The sequence below is a fragment of the Photinus pyralis genome, unplaced genomic scaffold (genome assembly GCF_008802855.1).
Source record: "Photinus pyralis isolate 1611_PpyrPB1 unplaced genomic scaffold, Ppyr1.3 Ppyr1.4_LG4, whole genome shotgun sequence".
Taxonomy (NCBI): domain Eukaryota; kingdom Metazoa; phylum Arthropoda; class Insecta; order Coleoptera; family Lampyridae; genus Photinus; species Photinus pyralis.
The window spans coordinates 42,299,376-42,319,168 of NW_022170511.1; the positions used below are offsets into that span (position 1 = coordinate 42,299,376).

A 19,793-nucleotide genomic window follows, 5' to 3' on the forward strand; every position below is an offset into this window, starting at 1 on the left:
ATAGTAAAATATGCCAGCAGTACATTCTTGCTTACTTTTTGAACTTCCTTCTCGGCGAGCCAGTTTTCAAAAATTTTGTACTCCTCGTACTTTACTTTCGATTTTACAGGCAGTAAATTTAACGTCGCTTCATTGGCAATCTCTTGGACCTCTGGTGGAGTACAAGAGACGTGTTTGTCCTCCGTATTCATCATAACTGCCGCAAAATGGAATTATGACCAATAATTAAAAGTTTGAAGTTTGAAAATATAGGAATCAGGTTAGCCAACGTGAAAATAAATGAACTGTGTCTATTACCAACATACACTGAATGATAGTTTAAAATTACCTAACAACACCTAAAGGCAATATTTATAATTTGTATAATTTATTATTTAAAATAAAAGTCGAAATAGAAAAAATAGTATAAAGCACACGTGTCATTTGTCTACTTGTCGCACCTCGTGCGACAATCTTCGTCAAATGACACTTGTACTTTAATATACTATTTCATTTTCCGTACCCTAACTAACCCTTTAGTACACAGACCACACTTTTCGAATTTTCTTGTTATTATTCCTCTACCAATGGAATCTTGGGTTTAGATATGCCTTCTGGTGTTTATTGGCAAGCTATAAACCACCCTGCACGATTTATTTGACAGTGATGTGATGGAAATTCTGATAACAAATTCAGATTCTCCGAAAAAAGTCACTATAGTAGGCTCTGTATCGATCGGTGTGTCTAGGTCCACTATAGTAGGCTCTGGTCTGTCGCAGGGGGCTGTGCGGGTGGTATCTGTGAGCCACGTAAATTTCTTTTTTTCACTACTAGCGTCTGATGACATGATTATTAACCTTTTTTCCACTTGTAAAGTAGGCTTTCTCGGCATTTTTTCAAAGTGGTTAATAATTTTTCATTATTAACTAGTAGTCAATAATGAGAACTGTCACGCTGTCACTTTTAGAAAACACAACCCGAAATTTCGCTCAATGAACGTTTAGACAAGTTCTCTAAAACGAATAATTGCCACCATTCGCAATTTCCAGAGAAATTACATACCTAAAATTATCACATTTTGAAAAAATTCGAACGAAATTACTCTTTGAAAAATCTCAATGACAGAACAAAATACGGCCTGTTTGACTTGTACTTCCACGTACTTGATTGTCATGTTACATTAAGAAACAAAAAATTCTGTCCAACCGTTCACTTTCTTATCAATATAATATGTTAATTTACAGGACTTCAAGTGCTAGTAGTGAAAAAAATAGTATATATACCACGGTAGAGAAGTCTATTATTGCCTTCGCACCTTACACCCCTAGATGTAATCTTGGTGCTCGGGCAATAATACTGTACTTCTCTATCTTGATATATAATGTACTATTATTTACATACGGATGCGGATTTCACTTACGTGACACAGTAGTTTTTTGCAAGTAGACAGGAGGGATTATAGTTGCGATAATATACAAGGAACAGATCATTTCTAACTGACAGAAAAAATTAAATTTCAATTTCACACATTTCCATATTAATGCTATTTTGTTTGGTTACTAGATTTTACCTTTAATAATCTTTGCAACCCTAATGCTGGGTTTATACAATGATTATTATCATTATCATTAGATACAAACAAAGGTAGGTCGTTGGTGAATAGGCGCTTTCTTTCGGTGATCCAAACGCGTTTGGATTGTCAAATCACGTTCTTTCGAAATGTGATCTTATAATCATGATTGCTAAAATCGTGAACAAACTGAACATAAAAGTTTTATGATTACGAATTCCTAACCTATAAATGCAAGGATATTTATGCTCAAATGGTAGGTTAGTCACTATTTGTAACTGAAGAGGAGCATAATCGTGCAAGCACTTCCACTTATATTTAAATTATTTTCATTAGCCAAACAAACAAGTTAAAAAGTAATCGTAAACGATTTACATAAAGCGCATTTCCACTTGCATTCATTTCCCATTTGTAAGATGCAACTTCTGTTAAAATCGTAAAAATCCGGCCACAAATATGAAAGATAGCGTTGCACATGGGCAATCCATTTTTGACGTGCTACTTCAATTTCAGTTTATGCGAAGAATTTCATTTCAATGCTTTTTTAAATAAGAAAGTTGGAACTGCGCATGCGCAAACCTAAATTTTAAAACTAATGTTAGATTTTCCTTTGTTCCAAGCGCCTAAGTATCAAATTTCACTTAAATAGTTTCATAGATAAAAAAGTTGGCACTGCGCATTCGCAAAATAAAATTTTGAAACTAGCGCTAGATTTTCCTTTATTCCAAGTGCCTATGTATCACATTTCATTTAAATTCTTCCATAAATAAAAAAAGTTGGCACTGCGCATGCGCAAAACCAAATTTTGAAATTGGCGTTTGATTTTCCTTTATCCCAAGTGCCTATGTATCAAATTTCGTTTACATTCTTCCATAAATAAAAAAGTTGGCACTGCGCATGCGCAAAACCAAATTTTGAAATTGGCGTTTGATTTTCCTTTATTTGAAGTGCTTATGTATCAAATTTCGTTTAAATTCTTCCATAAATAAAAAAGTTGGCACTGCGCATGCGCAAAACCAAATTTTGAAATTGGCGTTTGTTTTTCCTTTATCCCAAGTGCCTATGTATCAAATTTCGTTTAAATTCTTCCATAAATAAAAAAGTTGGCACTGCGCATGCGCAAAACCAAATTTTGAAATTGGCGTTTAATTTTCCTTTATTCGAAGTGCTTATGTATCAAATTTCGTTTAAATTCTTCCATAAATAAAAAAGTTGGCACTGCGCATGCGCAAAACCAAATTTTGAAATTGGCGTTTGATTTTCCTTTATTCCAAGTGCCTATGTATCAAATTTCATTCAAATACTTTTATAAGTAAAAAAGTTTGCAATTCGGTTTATAAATGGTCGAGATGCGAAAAGGGCACTGTGAATTTTGAATCGATTCGATTCAACTTTTGGCATTGCGTATTATATGGCTAAATCTATGCCCATATTGAATTTCATGCAATTCAGTTCATAACTAACGGAGATGTAAAAGCGATCGAACATTTCTAAACAAAGTTATCGTTCACACGGACAGATAGATGGACAGACAGACAAAGGAACAGACGGAGAGACCAACCGACAGGCGACAGATAGCAATGCAAAGTTATAAACGATCTCTAGGATCGTTAATAAACGGCAAAAGTGTAAAATTATGGAACATGTAAAAAACGGTTTTTTGTTTTTTTTTCCAATAACTTTTTTTGTAAGCTGTACACAAAAAATTCCTTCCTTGGTACAAGACTCGACACCATAACGAACCAAATAGCGAAAAAAGTAGAACAATAGCTCTTAAGATAAAAAACTAGTAGCGTCGCAAAGTTAGCGGACGGACGGACAAAGTGGCCACAATAGCGCATTTTTTTTTTATTTTTGTGGAAATGCGCTAAAAATACGTAATTCGAATCTAAATGTGTACTCCGTAAACTGATTTAAATTCGCGCGTTCTTTCGTAAAACGTGATCCTACGAATCACAATCTCGAAATCATGATTGCGAAGTAGCCGAAAGAAAGCGCCTAGTGACGCACAACAAACTTTGTTTCTATTGACTAAATGATCTAATGATAGTAAACTAATGATAATGAATAATGATTGTATAAACCCACTATTATTTTTACTTTCCGACTGCCATACAAAGTATGTATAAAGGAAAGTACTGAGTGTGTTTAATTTTAGAGATGTGTACAGAGTGTCCGAATTTCGAGAATGACTCGGAAACCGTAAGAGATGCAACGTCTTTTAAATCGATACAAGTTGCGCATTTTGAGGCGAAATATAAAGCTGGTGCGAAAGTGAGGAAATTCAGATAACATTTGGAACTGGAATCAATCGAAATTCGACAATTTTTTCCATTTATATTTTATAATTTGGGTAACTTTTCTTTATATTTAAAACATGGTATTGTTTTATGAATGGGTTTTCACTTTTTAAATGTTAAAACATTTTAATATATTTGAATGAAAACTTTTTCTTTTTACCAGTCACTCGAAAATAAGGGTGGTTTGTAAATACGGTACTATACCTAAAATCCGCTGTCTTTTTAAATACGAACCTGCAATTTGTTAACCAACTTTGATATTAAATCGGCCTCAAATGCAATAGAACCATAAGAAAGAAATGTGATTGGTGTAAAAAATTATTTTTCCGTTGATATCGATCATAATTTTATGTCAGAAACTAGTAAAATCAGATCATTCGTTTGACGAGTTTCGAATTCTATTTTCCTTAATTTGGATGGGGAAAGCTGTATCATCTCTGCCTTTTTACTTTAGCTTTTGTTAATGGTTTTTTTATTCTGGACGACGAAATTGTTGGATTTTACGTTTTTGTGTTTGCTATGGTTTAAAGTGGGCGTTATGCCCAACCAAATGATTTTGATTAACCAGCGATCTACGTAAATCAGAAGTGATTATGTATATCACTAGAGCCATGTAGGCGGTGTCAAAAAATCAGTCCAGGATCGCGACCCCTACACTAGCTGGTAAGTGAGGAATTCCTAAATATTTCACTAAGTTGACTTCTTGAGCTAAACGAATTCACCGATGTTACCGTATCTTGGTCCATTGAACAGATGGTTTAGTGTTTGTGAGAGTAAGGGCTAATTTCACCGTCAAAATTAAGTATCCCTTAAAGTTAAGCATAACTTAAATACCATAGCAACGATTGTCTTTAATGCCATAGATTTTAAGTTCGACTTAACTTTAAGCAAGGCTTAATTTTGTTGGTGCAACTGGGGCTAAGCCACCTCTACTTTGTGCTGTGGAATTAGCGCAACTGATCACATCTTTAGTAGGTTTCATTGGTGCATTACAACTTCCTTCTGCATCTATGTATATTCAACGTCGTATTTCATAAAGCTACTTTTTTGTATTCCTGAAGATGGAACAATAAGTCGGACGTCCACCATTACAGTTATAGTGATCGAATGTAAACCATTAGTGCCTTTTGGTTTTTTAGGTTTCACACAAGCGCCGTCAAGATATGTGTCATTTGTACTCGGAAGCTGATTAGTCTTTGATGTTTAGCTTCATTTTGTAGCAAGAAGAAATATTTCTTGGGATCTCATGATTCACGAATCATTAATTGAACAATATTACAACAAGAAGCACAAGATTCATCTCAGTTAAAATTATTTGCATTGCTCACAGAAAATATTGTACGCATATTTTTGCCAATAGACGCGTGAATTCCGTTGATTCGAGATTGAGATTCCATCACGGAGATTTCGTAATAGATTTACACGTGGGATAAATGAATGAAAAGAGTTTTCTTAGTGAAAAGTTGGCTTTCCTACTAAATATAATACTAGTTTCAGTCTTTAGAAGTGATTTTGCGTGTATGTAGAACGAAAAACAACCACCGCGGCCTTGACAAATAAAGATTTTAATTCCCACGGTGAGAGACATTCAACGTTGTTACCGAACAATCTATTATAAATAGTTAATTCCTATCCTCCTCCACTCATAAACTTGCTGGAGGTTCGCTAAAGCAACATTTTTAGCTTTAACTAATTATTGTTTTGTTGAATTCTAGATCGTTTTCACAAACTGTGGAGTATTATATCAGCAAGACGGCAATAGCTTAGAAGGGAAAGGTTATGTTGAGCTAACCTCAATTGATACAGAAACTTCAAAAGACATCAGTAATGTTATCACTAGTAAAGGTGGGCGTTACTTAGAAGCCCAACTGCAAGGCAGCAAAGATGAAGCTGACAATGGTTCTTTAATTGTTCTCGGGGCGGGCGACAAGTCGCTCTTCGACGATTGTCAGACATGCTTCCAGGCGATGGGAAAAACGGCGTTCTACCTTGGCGAAGTCGGATACGCGACAAAAATGAATCTAATACTGCAGGTCATGCGTGGCATTTCGCTCGCCGGTCTCACCGAAGGCCTGGTTTTAGCCGACCGATCCGGATTGTCGCTCAAGGACGTGCTGGAAATCTTCAGCATTACCTCCATGAGCTCCCCCGCGCTGATGGAGAAGGCGAACATAATCGTAAACCAAGATTTCCGAAATCCGCGCATGCCTCTGCAACACATGCAAAAAGATTTGAAGCTGGCGTTGGAGTTGAGCGATTCTCTACAACAACCTCTTCTGCTAACAGCTACGGCCAATGAAGTTTTCAAGCACGCTCGCCGTTTGGGATACAGCAAACACGACTCGGCCGCCGTCTACATGCGCGCCCGTCACTAACTTCCACCTCGAGGATTAGCTAAATTGCAATAGATCCACTGTGAAGTGTTTTTGTAATCTTAAGAAAGATAATTAGTGCGAAGTTACAAAGACTGATGTGGCAATTATGAGGAACATTCTCCCCTTAGATTTCGATGAGACCACCCGTAAGTTTAGACAAATGTAAGATAATTAAATCTTGTAAAAAAAAATTTTGATCATTTTGATAATTGACCATTGATTATGTATATTAATCGACATATTTTATTTACTTTCTTTTTTAACTTAGTATACAATACAGTTAGTTAAAGTTTTATTGTAATCGTTAACATAGTGACTCGTTCTCACAGGACACCTTCGAACGTACTAGTTTATTACGTTGATTATCGCAGAATTTAATTAAGTACATGTACTTTTGTAAATTGTAGTTAATATCTCTTCTCTGTATTAATGTTATTACAAATTTTCTATTGATTGATTGATTTGTATGTGTACTATGTTGAATAAAATTCTGTACTTTTACTTGTGACGACACAGTTGCTTCAATTTGCTCCATGGAAATTATGAGGTGAGTTGGCAGTGGGAACCTTTCTAGTTTCTTCCCCTGATAGTGCCATATGAGACAAAGACAGTGACAGATTGCTTAATAGTAAGTCGTGTTTTGATGGAATTGAAGGCGTTTGTTTATCTAGGAAAGTTTCAATTTTTAAAATTTTAACTAAATAGAAAATTTTGCTATTTCAGTCAAACTAGATGTAGTTCATATGAAAGTTAAAAGAGTAGATCTCTAATGATTCATGTTAAGTTAGGTTTGTGCCACACAAAATGTCATTTTAAAATAAGTCGAATCAGCTTGAAAATTGGGAATGTTGTTTCTCTGAAAAAGTTTTTGTATTTCATTATAACTAATTTTGAGGTGAAGGGATACTTTGAACGTTCCATTTTTCAGTTTTTCGCTCAGCCCAAAACTAATTCGTCATAGCGGGAAAACTCCTGAGAAAACTGAACAAGTAAATTTTTCCTAAAAACATTTTCATCTATAAAGAAACCAAATGAATACACAGGACTATCATTTCAAAACGAACCACCGCTTGTAATTTTGGTACATGAAAAATTGCATGGTTCCCCATACCATGGCAATGATTCGCAGTAGGTAGGGTAGGGAACTGTGCGCAATACTCTGAATTAGAAAATAATGCAAAAAAATTATAATGTTCAAGACTAGGGGAAACAAATAAATGGTGTACACCAATTCACGTAAATTCAATTTAATTTCGCTAATTCAAATTTATTCACGCTAATTCAAATTTATTCACTTTAATTCAAATTAGTTCATGTTAATTCAATATAATATTCGTAAATTCAAGTTAATTCACGTAAATCCAAATTAATTCAAACTAATCCATACAATTTTCGAGGGGGAAGTACATTGTGACGCCATGAGCTGCGACGGACTCCCAAATTTGGGCCAAGTAACATTGAGAAAATTTCATTACATTGGGAGATCGTTCCTAAAGTCGTTCACTACCTCATAAATCATAGGTCGGTTTTGTTGACAGCTGTTCGGTTTCGCTTGTCTGTCTGATAGCGCTGTCGAGTTGTAAACTCCCGCGAGAGTATTCCCGCCTTTAGATAGTGCCCATGAAGCGCCTCGTCTGGTGAACGCACTCAGTTTCTCCTTAATTCTAAATAATTCACGCCAAATCTAAGGGATGTACATCAAAAGTTCAAAGTTGTTTCCCCCTAGGTTAAAGAACTTGCCGAAAGGTTTTTACATTTAATCATAGACCAAATACGTATTTGTATGATTTCATTCAATGAGAGGGTTAATGGTGCTCATCATTACCCCATCGTAATTTCTAACCCAAACTTCAGTTAAATTCAATAAAAATGCATAGAGATTCTGTTCTAACAAAATGTTCTTGTATTTTAAATATCAGTTAACTTACAGGGTTATTTTCGCCACATGCAAAACAGTAAGAAAAGGGACAGATTGAAGAACAACGGAACTCGCTGTCGCTGAAAATATGGGCTAGACATGCCCCTTGAATCTTAATCATGCCATAATGGATTCCATCGGCTGCCGCGAAATTTGAAGATATCTATAGTAATACGCACTGTTACCCGCGGTGCCCGGTTCCCCCATTTTCTCCTATTTGGTTGTTAATATAGGTAGGTACATGGTATACTTACAATTATCAAAATCGTACAAATGTACAATTGTATAACAAACATTACATAATAGTATATTTATACAGTGCATTCGAGATCACCTTAACAACCCTTATTTGGCGAGATACGAAAAATGTGTGAAATACCCATAATTTTTAACCACTTTCAAAAGCTGCCGAGAAAGTTGCCTTTACAAGTGAAGAGAAGGTTAATAATCAAATCATCATAGGCTGGCAATGAAAAAAATCCGTTAAACAGGTGAGTTTTTCGAATTCTCTTAAAAGGAAGACGTATATGTTCTCCCTTGTTCTCGTATAGTTCCAAGTGTTCATTCCCCACCACTTTCTGATAGGGAATGAAAAAAAAGTAAATTGCAGATTTTAGAGAAGGTAAAACTAGTTATCCCACCGTACCACTTACAGATTCTCAGGGAGTACTCATTACGTCTTTAGGAGACGAGATATTTTATTACTTTTTAAATAAATATTAAATTATAAAATAAATGAAATATTAAAAAATATTGCCCCCACTTGTTTTGTGCTCTCAACAGGCTTTCGCCCAATTAAAGAATGACCGGCATGATTTCACTGAGAGAAAAATCTGTTAGCAGTAATAAAAAAAATTTAATACTATATGTGACTATACAACTTGTTATTCACGATAATTAAACAGAGTTTTCTGTACCTGTTTGATTACAGTCAAATTTTAATTTTATTTGTAATTACATCAATTACCGTAGGTATTTGAAAACCTGGCAACAGACATAAACTTTCTTTAGAGACAATTAGAGGCATTTATTATGAATAATAAACAGTTTAATTAAAATAAGTGTACGTTAAATAACCTTAAATAGTACACTAAATTGTTGTAAGTATATAATATATTTAGGAAGATTTAACCGCAAAATAACTGTAGGTAGCAAAGCGAGGTGTTGTAGAAACGTAGTTAAATTAGAATGGTTTTTAATTGACTTACTACAGTACAACTTGTTTAATTGTGTTAAAAATCTATTCCTTAAGGGCAATTGGAATTAGTAATAACGTAATTCACAATGGTATTTATTAGAAAAAAATGAAAAACGTACATATTACACTTAAAAACAACAATCCTATACCTATCTAACAATAAAAAATGAAAATCAAATGAAAATGCCACTTAGGATACAATTAATAAATTGTGATGTAATATTCATTATTTACAATGATGCACTGATTGACATAAACAATATCTGAAAGCATAATATACTCGGTCGTGTCTGTACGTTACACCTTGAACACATCACGACATAAAATTTGAACAATTTTCATCAGTGAGGGCCAATTGCACCGTCAAAATTAAGTATCCCTTAAAGTTAAGCATAACTTAAATAAAATACCATAGCAACGATTGTCTTAATAATCGTTGCCATAGATTTTAAGTTCGACATAACTTTAAGCAAGGCTTAATTTTTTTGGCGCAACTGGGTCTCAGTAGCTTAAAAACTTAAACAATAATTTCGGTAGACAGCAATAGTAGCAAAAATATAACTCTACTTACCTAAGAAATAGTCGAAATATACATCAAGTCCCCATTTAATAAGTAATGACTTAAATTCGCTCATTTTGGGGTAGGTATGGCGTAAATTTCAGCTCTTGGTACACTAGGTACATATAATAAAAAAACCGAATAAAACGTACACCCGCACAGCACAATGTATACCTGCATGCGTATATTAAGAAATTGGTATATACCTACTCCAGCTTTTATGGTCGTCAAAAAACGAACGAAAACGGCTTCTGAAGACGATTGCTACAAGTAGATGTTTACTCGCCATAAATTAGTATTTCATAACGCCAACTAAACTAAACGTTTGTGGCAGTTACAAAAACGTAATTAAGCAAGAATATCAAATTCAATGCAACAGTTTTATAACTGCAGCGAAAACGCTATCTGCTGTTATTGTACCTATGAAAATCTACAAGCGTTTAGCAAATATGTCTAATTGCCCTTATCCACCACTTCTAGAAAATCGATTGTACTTAACACAGTATATGAGATTATTGTCATAAATTGATAACTAATTGAGGCAAATAAAAAGACATTTATTGTAATTAAAATATTTTCAGGTAGACACTTTGATTATATTATTTCTCTCAGTGTTTGATTTAGTATGGCTGCATTTCACTTTTGGACAAAATTTGCAAGCAAACGTATGCAATCAGTATTCTAATCATGGTGTTTTCACCAAACGTAAGCTGAATACGGTCCTGTCCGCTTCCACAACTATCCGCATCATGGGAAAGTCCCGTTTACGAAATTTTTCGTAGATTTTAGTAGTATCACACTCATAATTAAAAGATTTACCTACTCATTTTGTTTTATCCATAAGTTTATTGACCGACAATAGGTAGGTACGCACAAAACAATGTTCCGGGTTTACGCATGAATATGTACATACATTTGAATTTTATTTTTTCGCAGACCAAATAGGCGCCAACGCGGTAAGCCTAAATTTAGGTTAACGAACAAAACAATTTATATCTTCGGTTAAGTATCCATTTACAAGGTAATTGTTGTTGCAATGCCGCAATGGAAGGAGTTGTAATTGTTGCTCAAGTTAAAATTACTCAGATGGAACCTTTAAAGACGGATTGTAGGTATATATCAGAAAAATTGTACCTATAACTAGCCAGAAATCTGTCCCCCGATAGGGTGTTAAGATATCGCAAGTTGTCTTGTTTGATTGATTGATTCCCAGGTTCCCATTGCACACTACATTCTGACTACCTCGCTGTTTTTTATAATATTTAAACGTTAAACATAAATGTCGATTGATATTCATACAGAAAGAAAATGCCAAGGGTAAATTAAAATTTTCATTCTTATTATTTAAAAGTTTCCTAGAATTAAAAGTTGCATGCGAATATGTGCTTGTTGATCCTTTAAACATAATCTTTGAAAGAAATGAAGACATCTGATGCACCCCCTGTCATTACAATGGAAAGTTGCCATGGAAGAATGAATTTACGTAATAGCTAATAGGAAAATTTGAAGGAATTACACTCCTTCCGTTTCTGTCCTCTTAAAATATGCAAAATATGCGAGTTTATAATGTAAATGTAAAGACTATCAAGATATGCAAAAATAAATTGGGTTTAACCACTTCAAAATGTTTCAAATCGAAAATGCACAAAAATCTCATACGAATACAACCAAAAATAAACGATATGCATTTTGCATCCTATCACAGCTTTCCATATAAGCATTATGGATAGAATAACGCGGCGCTCCGTCAAGTTGAAACCAATACTTTTCCCTCGACTTTTCCGCAGGTCAGTCTCCAAGAACGGTAGACTATCACATCTCTTAAAATTTTTAAACATAAATTCATAACGGTCACAATTTTCGAAAATCTAAAAAATAAATTATTCTCATGTAGCATTGAGTCCCTGATCAAGCCAATATAGTTGATTTTGTAGGACTTTTGGAATTCAGGTGAACGGGTTCGTAAGTACAAGGCAGAAGAGTAAAGCAGTCAAACGTAAAAAATTTTGAAAGATATTGAATAACTTGAAACACGTGTTTGATGAAATGCTTGATTTTATAAGTTTAAATTTTGAAATAAATAAATAGACGTTAGTAGTAAAACTTATAATTTTTATATTTTTTTCTCTGGGCAATCGATTTCTTAACTAACAACGTCTATTTATTTATTTCAATTGAAACACTTTGATGCCTTGATACTTTTAGGTAACGGTTTGCGTGAAACAGCCTGTATAGGCTACCCATTCCAAACAATTTCTGATCTAGTAATTGAAAACCGCAAATAAAATATTACCTTCTAAGCTAAACAAAAGACAACCAAGGTAATTGTGGTTCGGTAATAAAGCCAATGCCTACTAACTCAGCTCAATGGGTTCAATTAGAGTTGATAACCGGGCGCCAGGTCCTATCCCCAATGGTATATGCCTCCAGCGGACCAATAGAGGTGATATAGCCACGAATTACCTGTACTAATACTCAACAGTAATAATGAAGTACCCAAGTTCAATGTTAAATAAACGAAAATTATATTTATTGTAACAACAAAATAAAACAAACTCTATGTAAGATGGATTATTGTTAAATAAACTGAATATTGGTTTTAAGATGGACGGAGGTAATAAGGTAGAAACGGAGGATGTAATTTGTAAATAATGCAAGGCCTTCTACAGTTGCAATAAAATCAGCAAGAAATAATATACATAAATATTGACAACTTACCCTGTTGGCCGGACGATAGCTAGAAGATAGCTAGTGGTGAATGAAATATTAGGGGTTGTACAACCAAAGCGCTTTGTTTGCTACCGCCGTATGTGTTTATTCGATGAATACAGCAGCCCTCCGTACTGTCAACTGGCAAGTAGCGTTTAGTCTTACCGCCCAAAAATTACGGTAAGTAAAATGGATAAATATGAAGCTACCTAACTGTAGAAACGACCTAATTGCTAAAATTAAGATGGTTATAATGACCGATGGACGAATAATTAACGGATTGGATGGATCACAGGTGAGTATAGATAATCTCTTGCTTCTTTTGTATGTAGTTTGATATCAACAGGTATTGGTATGCAGATATGAGCCCAGGGTCAGCAACAACAACAACCACAAGGGCTGATTTACGCGACGCTGCTATCCAGTGTGGTGATAAGGAGTTGAACAATAACTTGATTAGTGACTTCCTTAGGTATTTAATTTGACGTTTCAATTTGCTTCAAGATTATGACTTTAAATAAATAGGCTAAAATTTTAGAATTACGATAATTAAGAAATCTGATTAGTTCTTACCCTGATAGTCGACCTCTTTTCCCTCTGAGCCTTAAATCCCACTACTGTGGTTGCTAATTATGAGTACTAATTATCTAACTAATTGTTTCTAAATTAATTAGCTGTACTAATGAAATGCGGAAAATCTGGCCTAATAGTTGCCTTTTAATTACAGGTACCGCAAATCACGTTGCTCTCGGAAAGTACAGGTGTAAAAATGAACGAGATATCAGTTTACGCCAAATACGAAATTTTATGTTATCAATTATTCTCCAACATTTTGATTTCTAAACTCCTAAGTGTATATGCAACCTATTCTACATGATTCTTCTCAAACCCAACCGTTATAAAAAATAGTAAAAAAATTCTTCTTCTCGTCTAATAGTAGAAAAACCAATTTGCCACTATTTGCAACTTGGATAACGCGCAAGCAATCTGTAATCTTAAAAAAAATTCGTTAATCCCCTTGTGAGCAAGAGGCGGAGAGTGCACTTTCAAATTTGTTTTTTGGATTTGAATAGCCCTTATGGACATTTCCTTAACGAGAATACAAACATGAAACAATTTTTAATTTCTGATCGAATGACATCCATACCAAGTCTGTAAGTGGTGTAGTTCCGGAGTCTTTGTGACTCAGATAGAAAAACAGACATCAAGGGTGCCAAAGTGCACTTTTTATTTTTTGGAAGTGAAAGTGCACTGAAAATACATATTTTCCCACAGTTTTTGATATTAGCATTTCAGTCACAAATAACTGTAAAGTGAAGAGACGGGGGGAAGGTGATGTTTCATCGTGCCCATTGTCGAAAATTTCCGATGAATACCACTTTTCACTAAAAAGTAGTAGAGAAACGGACGGGCAGTGTCTGTAAAAAAAAAAAAATTGAAAAGCCTTATAATTAAACAATACATTTGCGTTAACTGTACTAAGACGCTTAATCAACACATGTTTCCTAAATTTGTGAATAAGTTGCTTTTCAGTGCCGATTAGAAACAGATTGGTACCGTGAGACTGGCCTCTAATACAGAACTTCGGTAAGGTGATATTCCACTGCCTCTACCTGTGTACGATTCTCGATCGTCATTAGGTCGCTATAGTTCGATTAGTGCGGTGTGTAGTGATAGTCGTGTGTGTTTGGGAATTGAAAAACGTTTCCTACTTTGGAGAGACCGAATTAATAAGGATAAAATGGTGAGTTTTTTTTTACTTTGTTTCATTAGGGTGTAAATTGAAAGTCAACGTAATTAAAAAAAACTACTACACCCGCTGTGGTCGACATCAGGAAATAAAAATTCAGAAATGCGTTTGCAAACCGTTTTTTAGTAGGCTTGTTTTTTGAAATGTATAATATTTTTGATACGTAATGACCAAAAAGAAGGAGGTGAGTCATCGTTAACACGTACCAAATTTGATTTTGGTGACACACCGGGTGACGTAGAATCAAAAAAAGTAATTATTGATCATCTGAATAACCCAAATGGCCATTGATAGCATTTCGTTGATATTACACTTTCTTCCTATCATTATTCGAATACGAAATTGTAACAAATTTAGAATCTGCATTGTTATCCGCGCCATGTGTTCGAAGATAACGCGCCACGTCATCACCATACACCTGTGAGCGTTTAATAGAAGTTCGCAGAAACTAACTTAAAATCATCGTATTTATTAACATTATCAACTTTTGGACAAAGAGTTTTTTTAATTTATTTGCTTACTTTTTCACATGAATACTGCATACGCCGACGAATCCTGGAAGGCTTGACTTTTTTGCACACCTCTTATTCAAAAGTCAAAAGAATTAGCCAAAAGTAATCAACATAAAAGCAGTAATTTTGCACCATTTAACAAGAATGTTCACGTAATGGTTGCAAATTCACGTAAAACAGCCGGTCGGTACCTATTTGCCGGAAAAATTTCTTCTGAAGGGCAGGTTTTTCTTATATACACGCAAAAGGTACCATTTTGTAAAGATAATTCCCTTCAATAATCCCTGTTTCTAAGCAAACTTACCAGAAATGTCATTTAAAATTTTGTGTGCGAGTACCGCACAAGAAGGTGCACTCAAAGAGCACCTACGTCCGTCTCTTCATATGTCCCCGTTCCTTTAACTTTTTTCTTTAAGGTAGATACTTGAAATTTTAATAAAAAGATACTTTTTTATAAAAAGTTGCATATGCGCTATTATGGCCACTTTCCGTCCGCCCGACCCTCCGTTCGTCCAAAGTCTTAACTACTCCTACAACTTTCAGGATATTTAGTTCGTTCTTTTTGCATTCGGTAGGTAATAGCTAGGGCACCTTAACAAGAAAAATCTTGACGATTAGTGTACCGAGATTTGTCAACGGTTTGCGTGAAACAGCCTGTATGTCCCATTCCAAACAATTTCTGAACTCTAGTAGTTGAAAGCCGCAAATAAAGTAATTTTTTAAGTCTGCTTCCCGTCTAATAGTGGAAAAACCAATTTGCCACTATTTCCAACTTGGATAACGGGAAAGCAAGTAAAATCTGTAATCTTTACAAAAAATTCGTTAAGCCGCATGTGAGCAAAGAGGCGGAGAGTGCACTTTCAAATTTGTTTTTTCAATTTTAATAGCCCTTATGGACATTTCCTTAACGAGAATACAAACATGAAACAATTTGTAATTTCTGATCAAATGACACCAATACCAAGTATGTAAGTGGTACCTAGTTCCGGAGCCTTTGTGACTCACAGACAGAAAAACAGACATCAAAAGCGCAAAAGTGCAATTTTTATTTTGTGAAAGTGAAGGTGCACTGAAAATGATAGGGCGTATTTTCCACAGTTTGTGCTACTAGCATTTCAGTCACAAATAACTGTAAAGATGGAGAGACTGGGAGAAGGTGATGTTTTGTCGTGCCCATTTGTCGAAAATTTCCGATGAATACCACTTTTCACTAAAAAAGTAGTAGAGAAACGGACGGGCAAGTGTGTGTCAAACTAAAAAAAAATTGAAAAGCCTTAACAATACATTTGCGTTAACTGTACTTAAGACGCTTAATCAACACATGTTTCCTAAATTTTTGAATAAGTCGCTTTTCAGTGCCGATTAGAAACAGATTGGTACCGTGAGACTGGCCTCTAATACAGAACGTCGGTAAGGTGATATTCCACTGCCTCTACCTGTGTACGATTCTCGATCGTCATTAGGTCGCTATAGTTCGATTAATGCGGAGTGTAGTGATAGTCGTGTGTGTCTGGGAATTGAAAAACGTTTCCTCCTTTCGAGAGACTGAATTAATAAGGATAAAATGGTGAGTTTTTTACTTTGTTTCATTAGGGTGTAAAGGGAAAGTCAACGTAATTAAAAAAACTACTACATCCGCTGTGATCGGCATCAGGAAATGAAAATTCAGAAATGCGTTTGCAAACCTTTTTTTAGTAGACTTGTTTTTTGAAATGTATAATATTTTTGATACATAATGACCAAAAAGAAGGCGGTTAGTCATCGTTAACACGTACCAAATTTGATTTTGGTGACACACGGGGTGACGTAGAATCAAAAAAAAATAATTATTGATCATCTGAATAACCCAAATGGCCATTGATAGCATTTCGTTGATATTACACTTTCTTCCTATCATTATTCGAATACGAAATTGTAACAAATTTAGAATCTGCATTGTTATCCGCGCCATGTGTTCGAAGATAACGCGCCACGTCATCACCAAACACCTGTGAGCGTTTAATAGAAATTCGCAGAAACTAACTTGAAATCATGGTATATTTTTATTAACATTATTACCTTTTGGACAAAGAGTTTTTTTTATTTATTTGCTTACTTTTCCACATAAATACTGTACATAAAAGCAGTTCTTTTGCACATTTATCAAGAATGTTCACGTAATGGTTGCAAATTTACGTAAAACGGCCGGTCGGTATTGGCCCGAAAAATTTCTGCTGAACGGCCGGTTTTTCTTATATACTTACACGCAAAAGGTACCATTTTGTAAAGATAATTCCCTTCAATAATCCCTGCTTCTAAGCAAACTTACCAGAAATGTCATTTAAAATTTTGTGTGCGAGTACCGCACAAGAAGGTGCACTCAAAGAGCACCTACGTCCGTCTCTTCATGTCCCCGTTCCTTTAACTTTTTTCTTTAAGGTAGATACTTGAAATTTTAATAAAAAGATACTTTTTTATAAAAAGTTGCATATGCGCTATTATGTCTACTTTTTCCGTCCGTCCGACTCTCCGTTCCTCCAAGCCTTAACAACTTTCAGGATATTTAGTTCGTTTCTTTTGCATTCGGTAGGTAACAGCTCTCGCACCTTAACCAAGAAAAATCGTGACGATTAGTGTACGCAGACTTGTCAACTTTCTTATTTATAGAGATTTTTTTTGAAATTTTATCCACAGATGCTTCTAGTAAAGACAAGCATATTGTAAAATTAAGATGTGCGCAATGTCAACTTTCTTATGTATGGAGATATTTCTTTGAAATTTGAACCACGGATGTTTCTAGTAAAGACAAGCATATCGCATGCTGGAAAAATCTGACGTGCGCACTGCGCAATGTCAACTTTCTCATTTATAGAGATATTTTTTTGATATTATAACCAAAGATTCTTGTAGTAAAGGCAAACACATCGCATATTTTAAACATCAGGTGTGTGAAAGAAACTAAAAAAAGGCGAATGTGATTGTGATTGCTAGTCCTTTTTCCGTATAGATTTGGCTTTTTAACGCATAGGTTTTTTTCTTGATTCTTGTCTTTGCATATAATTCTTCTTAAAGGTATACTGAGAAGCCAAACACAAGTTGCATTTCGTCATTTTTTAGCGTAACACAACGAAGTTGAGGTAACGCTTATGTGCTCGATTTTCCGTCGTCTGTCTCTCTATCTGTTCCATCGAGATCTCGGCCCCTGGGCCACCTAGAGACTTCGGATTTTTGCTAATTGATAGCTGCTATGGTCTATATATGCCTGTTACTCATCATTTACAGTTGTATTACGCGGCAACACCCACAAGTGGGTTTTGAAACATTTTTTAATATACATTATTTGTTTCAGATTCCAGAAGGGCAGCCTTTTAAAGGTAGGATTTTTTCCTTTCTAAGCATGGTCTACTTCTTTTGTGTGTATTTAGCCGTAGGGGAAAGTGACTAAAGGGAAAATCAACGATTAACCTCGGCTGACATTTTTTCAGCCTATTATCTTGGTAACTAAGGCTGCTTGCCATGATTTTTTCAATTTTCTCTCTCGCGACGTCGCGACGATCAATGTACTTTATGACAGTATGGCTATGAATTCATAGGCATGCCATGTCATTTTCGTGAAGTAAACGTAAACTGACCGTGAGCAATCAGTATTTCTGTTCCAAGGTGAACCGCTTCGAGGGTACTTATACCCTATTTTTGATTGCACGAAGATTAGTTTAGAAAGATAGAAAATTTTTTGACATAATACATCGCCATAATCAGGAAGAATTTCTATTTTGTCACCAAAATTATTGAAAAATTTTATCAGTGTCTGTACTATACAGGGTGGGTAGAAATTGTGGGTTTATTAACGTACATATTTAAAATTCATTGTCGGGGCATGTTGAAGGATTTAAGGCTACCACCTATAAAAATATTTTCAATAAAATTGCAATTGTTATACAGAGTGATTTATATCAAAGATGCATTTTTTTTAAATATAACCCCCTGTATATTATTGCGCATTTGGATTCTTTGGTCAATTATAGTGTGAGTTTATGTATAACACCTGATACCTAAAATCAGCCGTTTAGTCGCAATTCGTTATTTTTTAAAAAGGGAGATGCCCAATAAAAATTGAACATCGCAGTTATCATAAAACTACGACTTTATAGTGTAACCATGAAATGTACATACGCCGAACGGGCAAAGTTAAACTTTTTTTAATTGCAAAAGCACTCCGTCCATTTTCAAAATTTCCATCAAAGGTAATTTGATTTTTTTAATATGCTGCCAAGTTTGCTTATTGCATAAAATGTAGGATTTGATTACCTTTTTTTTTACTAGACATCTACTGTTTGAAAAAAATGACCAATTGCGGCCAAACGACTCATTTAGATTTAGTCAGACAAAAATTGACCAAGAAATCGAAATATGCAATAATATACAGAGGGTCCTATTTACAAAAAAGCAACTTTGATGTAAATCACCCTGTATAACAATTGCAATTTCGAAAATATTTTTAGGTTGAGCCTGAAGAGTCCTTCAACCTTCCCGGTAATAAATTTTAAATATGTGCGTTAGTAAATAAACCCACTATCTTCCTCTCACGCAATAATGCCCCACCCTGTATTAGGTTTACATAATGTTCAAGAAATAATTTCTGATGCTAGCAAACCATTTAAGGCACTAGAATCCCGTCTAAGAACGTCAATCTCAAGAAAATTCCTTATAAAGGGCTAAATCTCTCTGAAATCGTATTATGGACACTAGAACCTCAAATAAAAATAAAAATTTAATTGCTTGAAGGAACATGCAAATTACAAACATTAATAGGATTAAATTAAAAAAAATTAATGGGTGCGTTCCTCAGCATCATGGTGTTGCCATAGACATTTTACTAGGTTGGTGACACAAAAACAACTAGATTTGTCCCTAGAATGCAACGAAAATGTTCCCGGTCCTATA

At 34.8% G+C, this 19,793-nt stretch overlaps 1 protein-coding gene across 1 annotated transcript in view; it reads left to right on the forward strand.

Annotated features, from left to right (window-relative positions):
- LOC116169616 (putative oxidoreductase GLYR1 homolog) overlaps window positions 1-6,677 on the forward strand; it is a 30,073-nt gene extending 23,396 nt beyond the window's left edge. The window contains exon 9 of the mRNA XM_031485759.1: window positions 5,565-6,677. Coding sequence (XP_031341619.1) covers window positions 5,565-6,224 — 660 coding nt within the window. The 3' untranslated portion in view covers window positions 6,225-6,677. The remainder of the gene's footprint in view (window positions 1-5,564) is intronic.
- The last annotated feature ends 13,116 nt before the right edge of the window (window positions 6,678-19,793 follow it).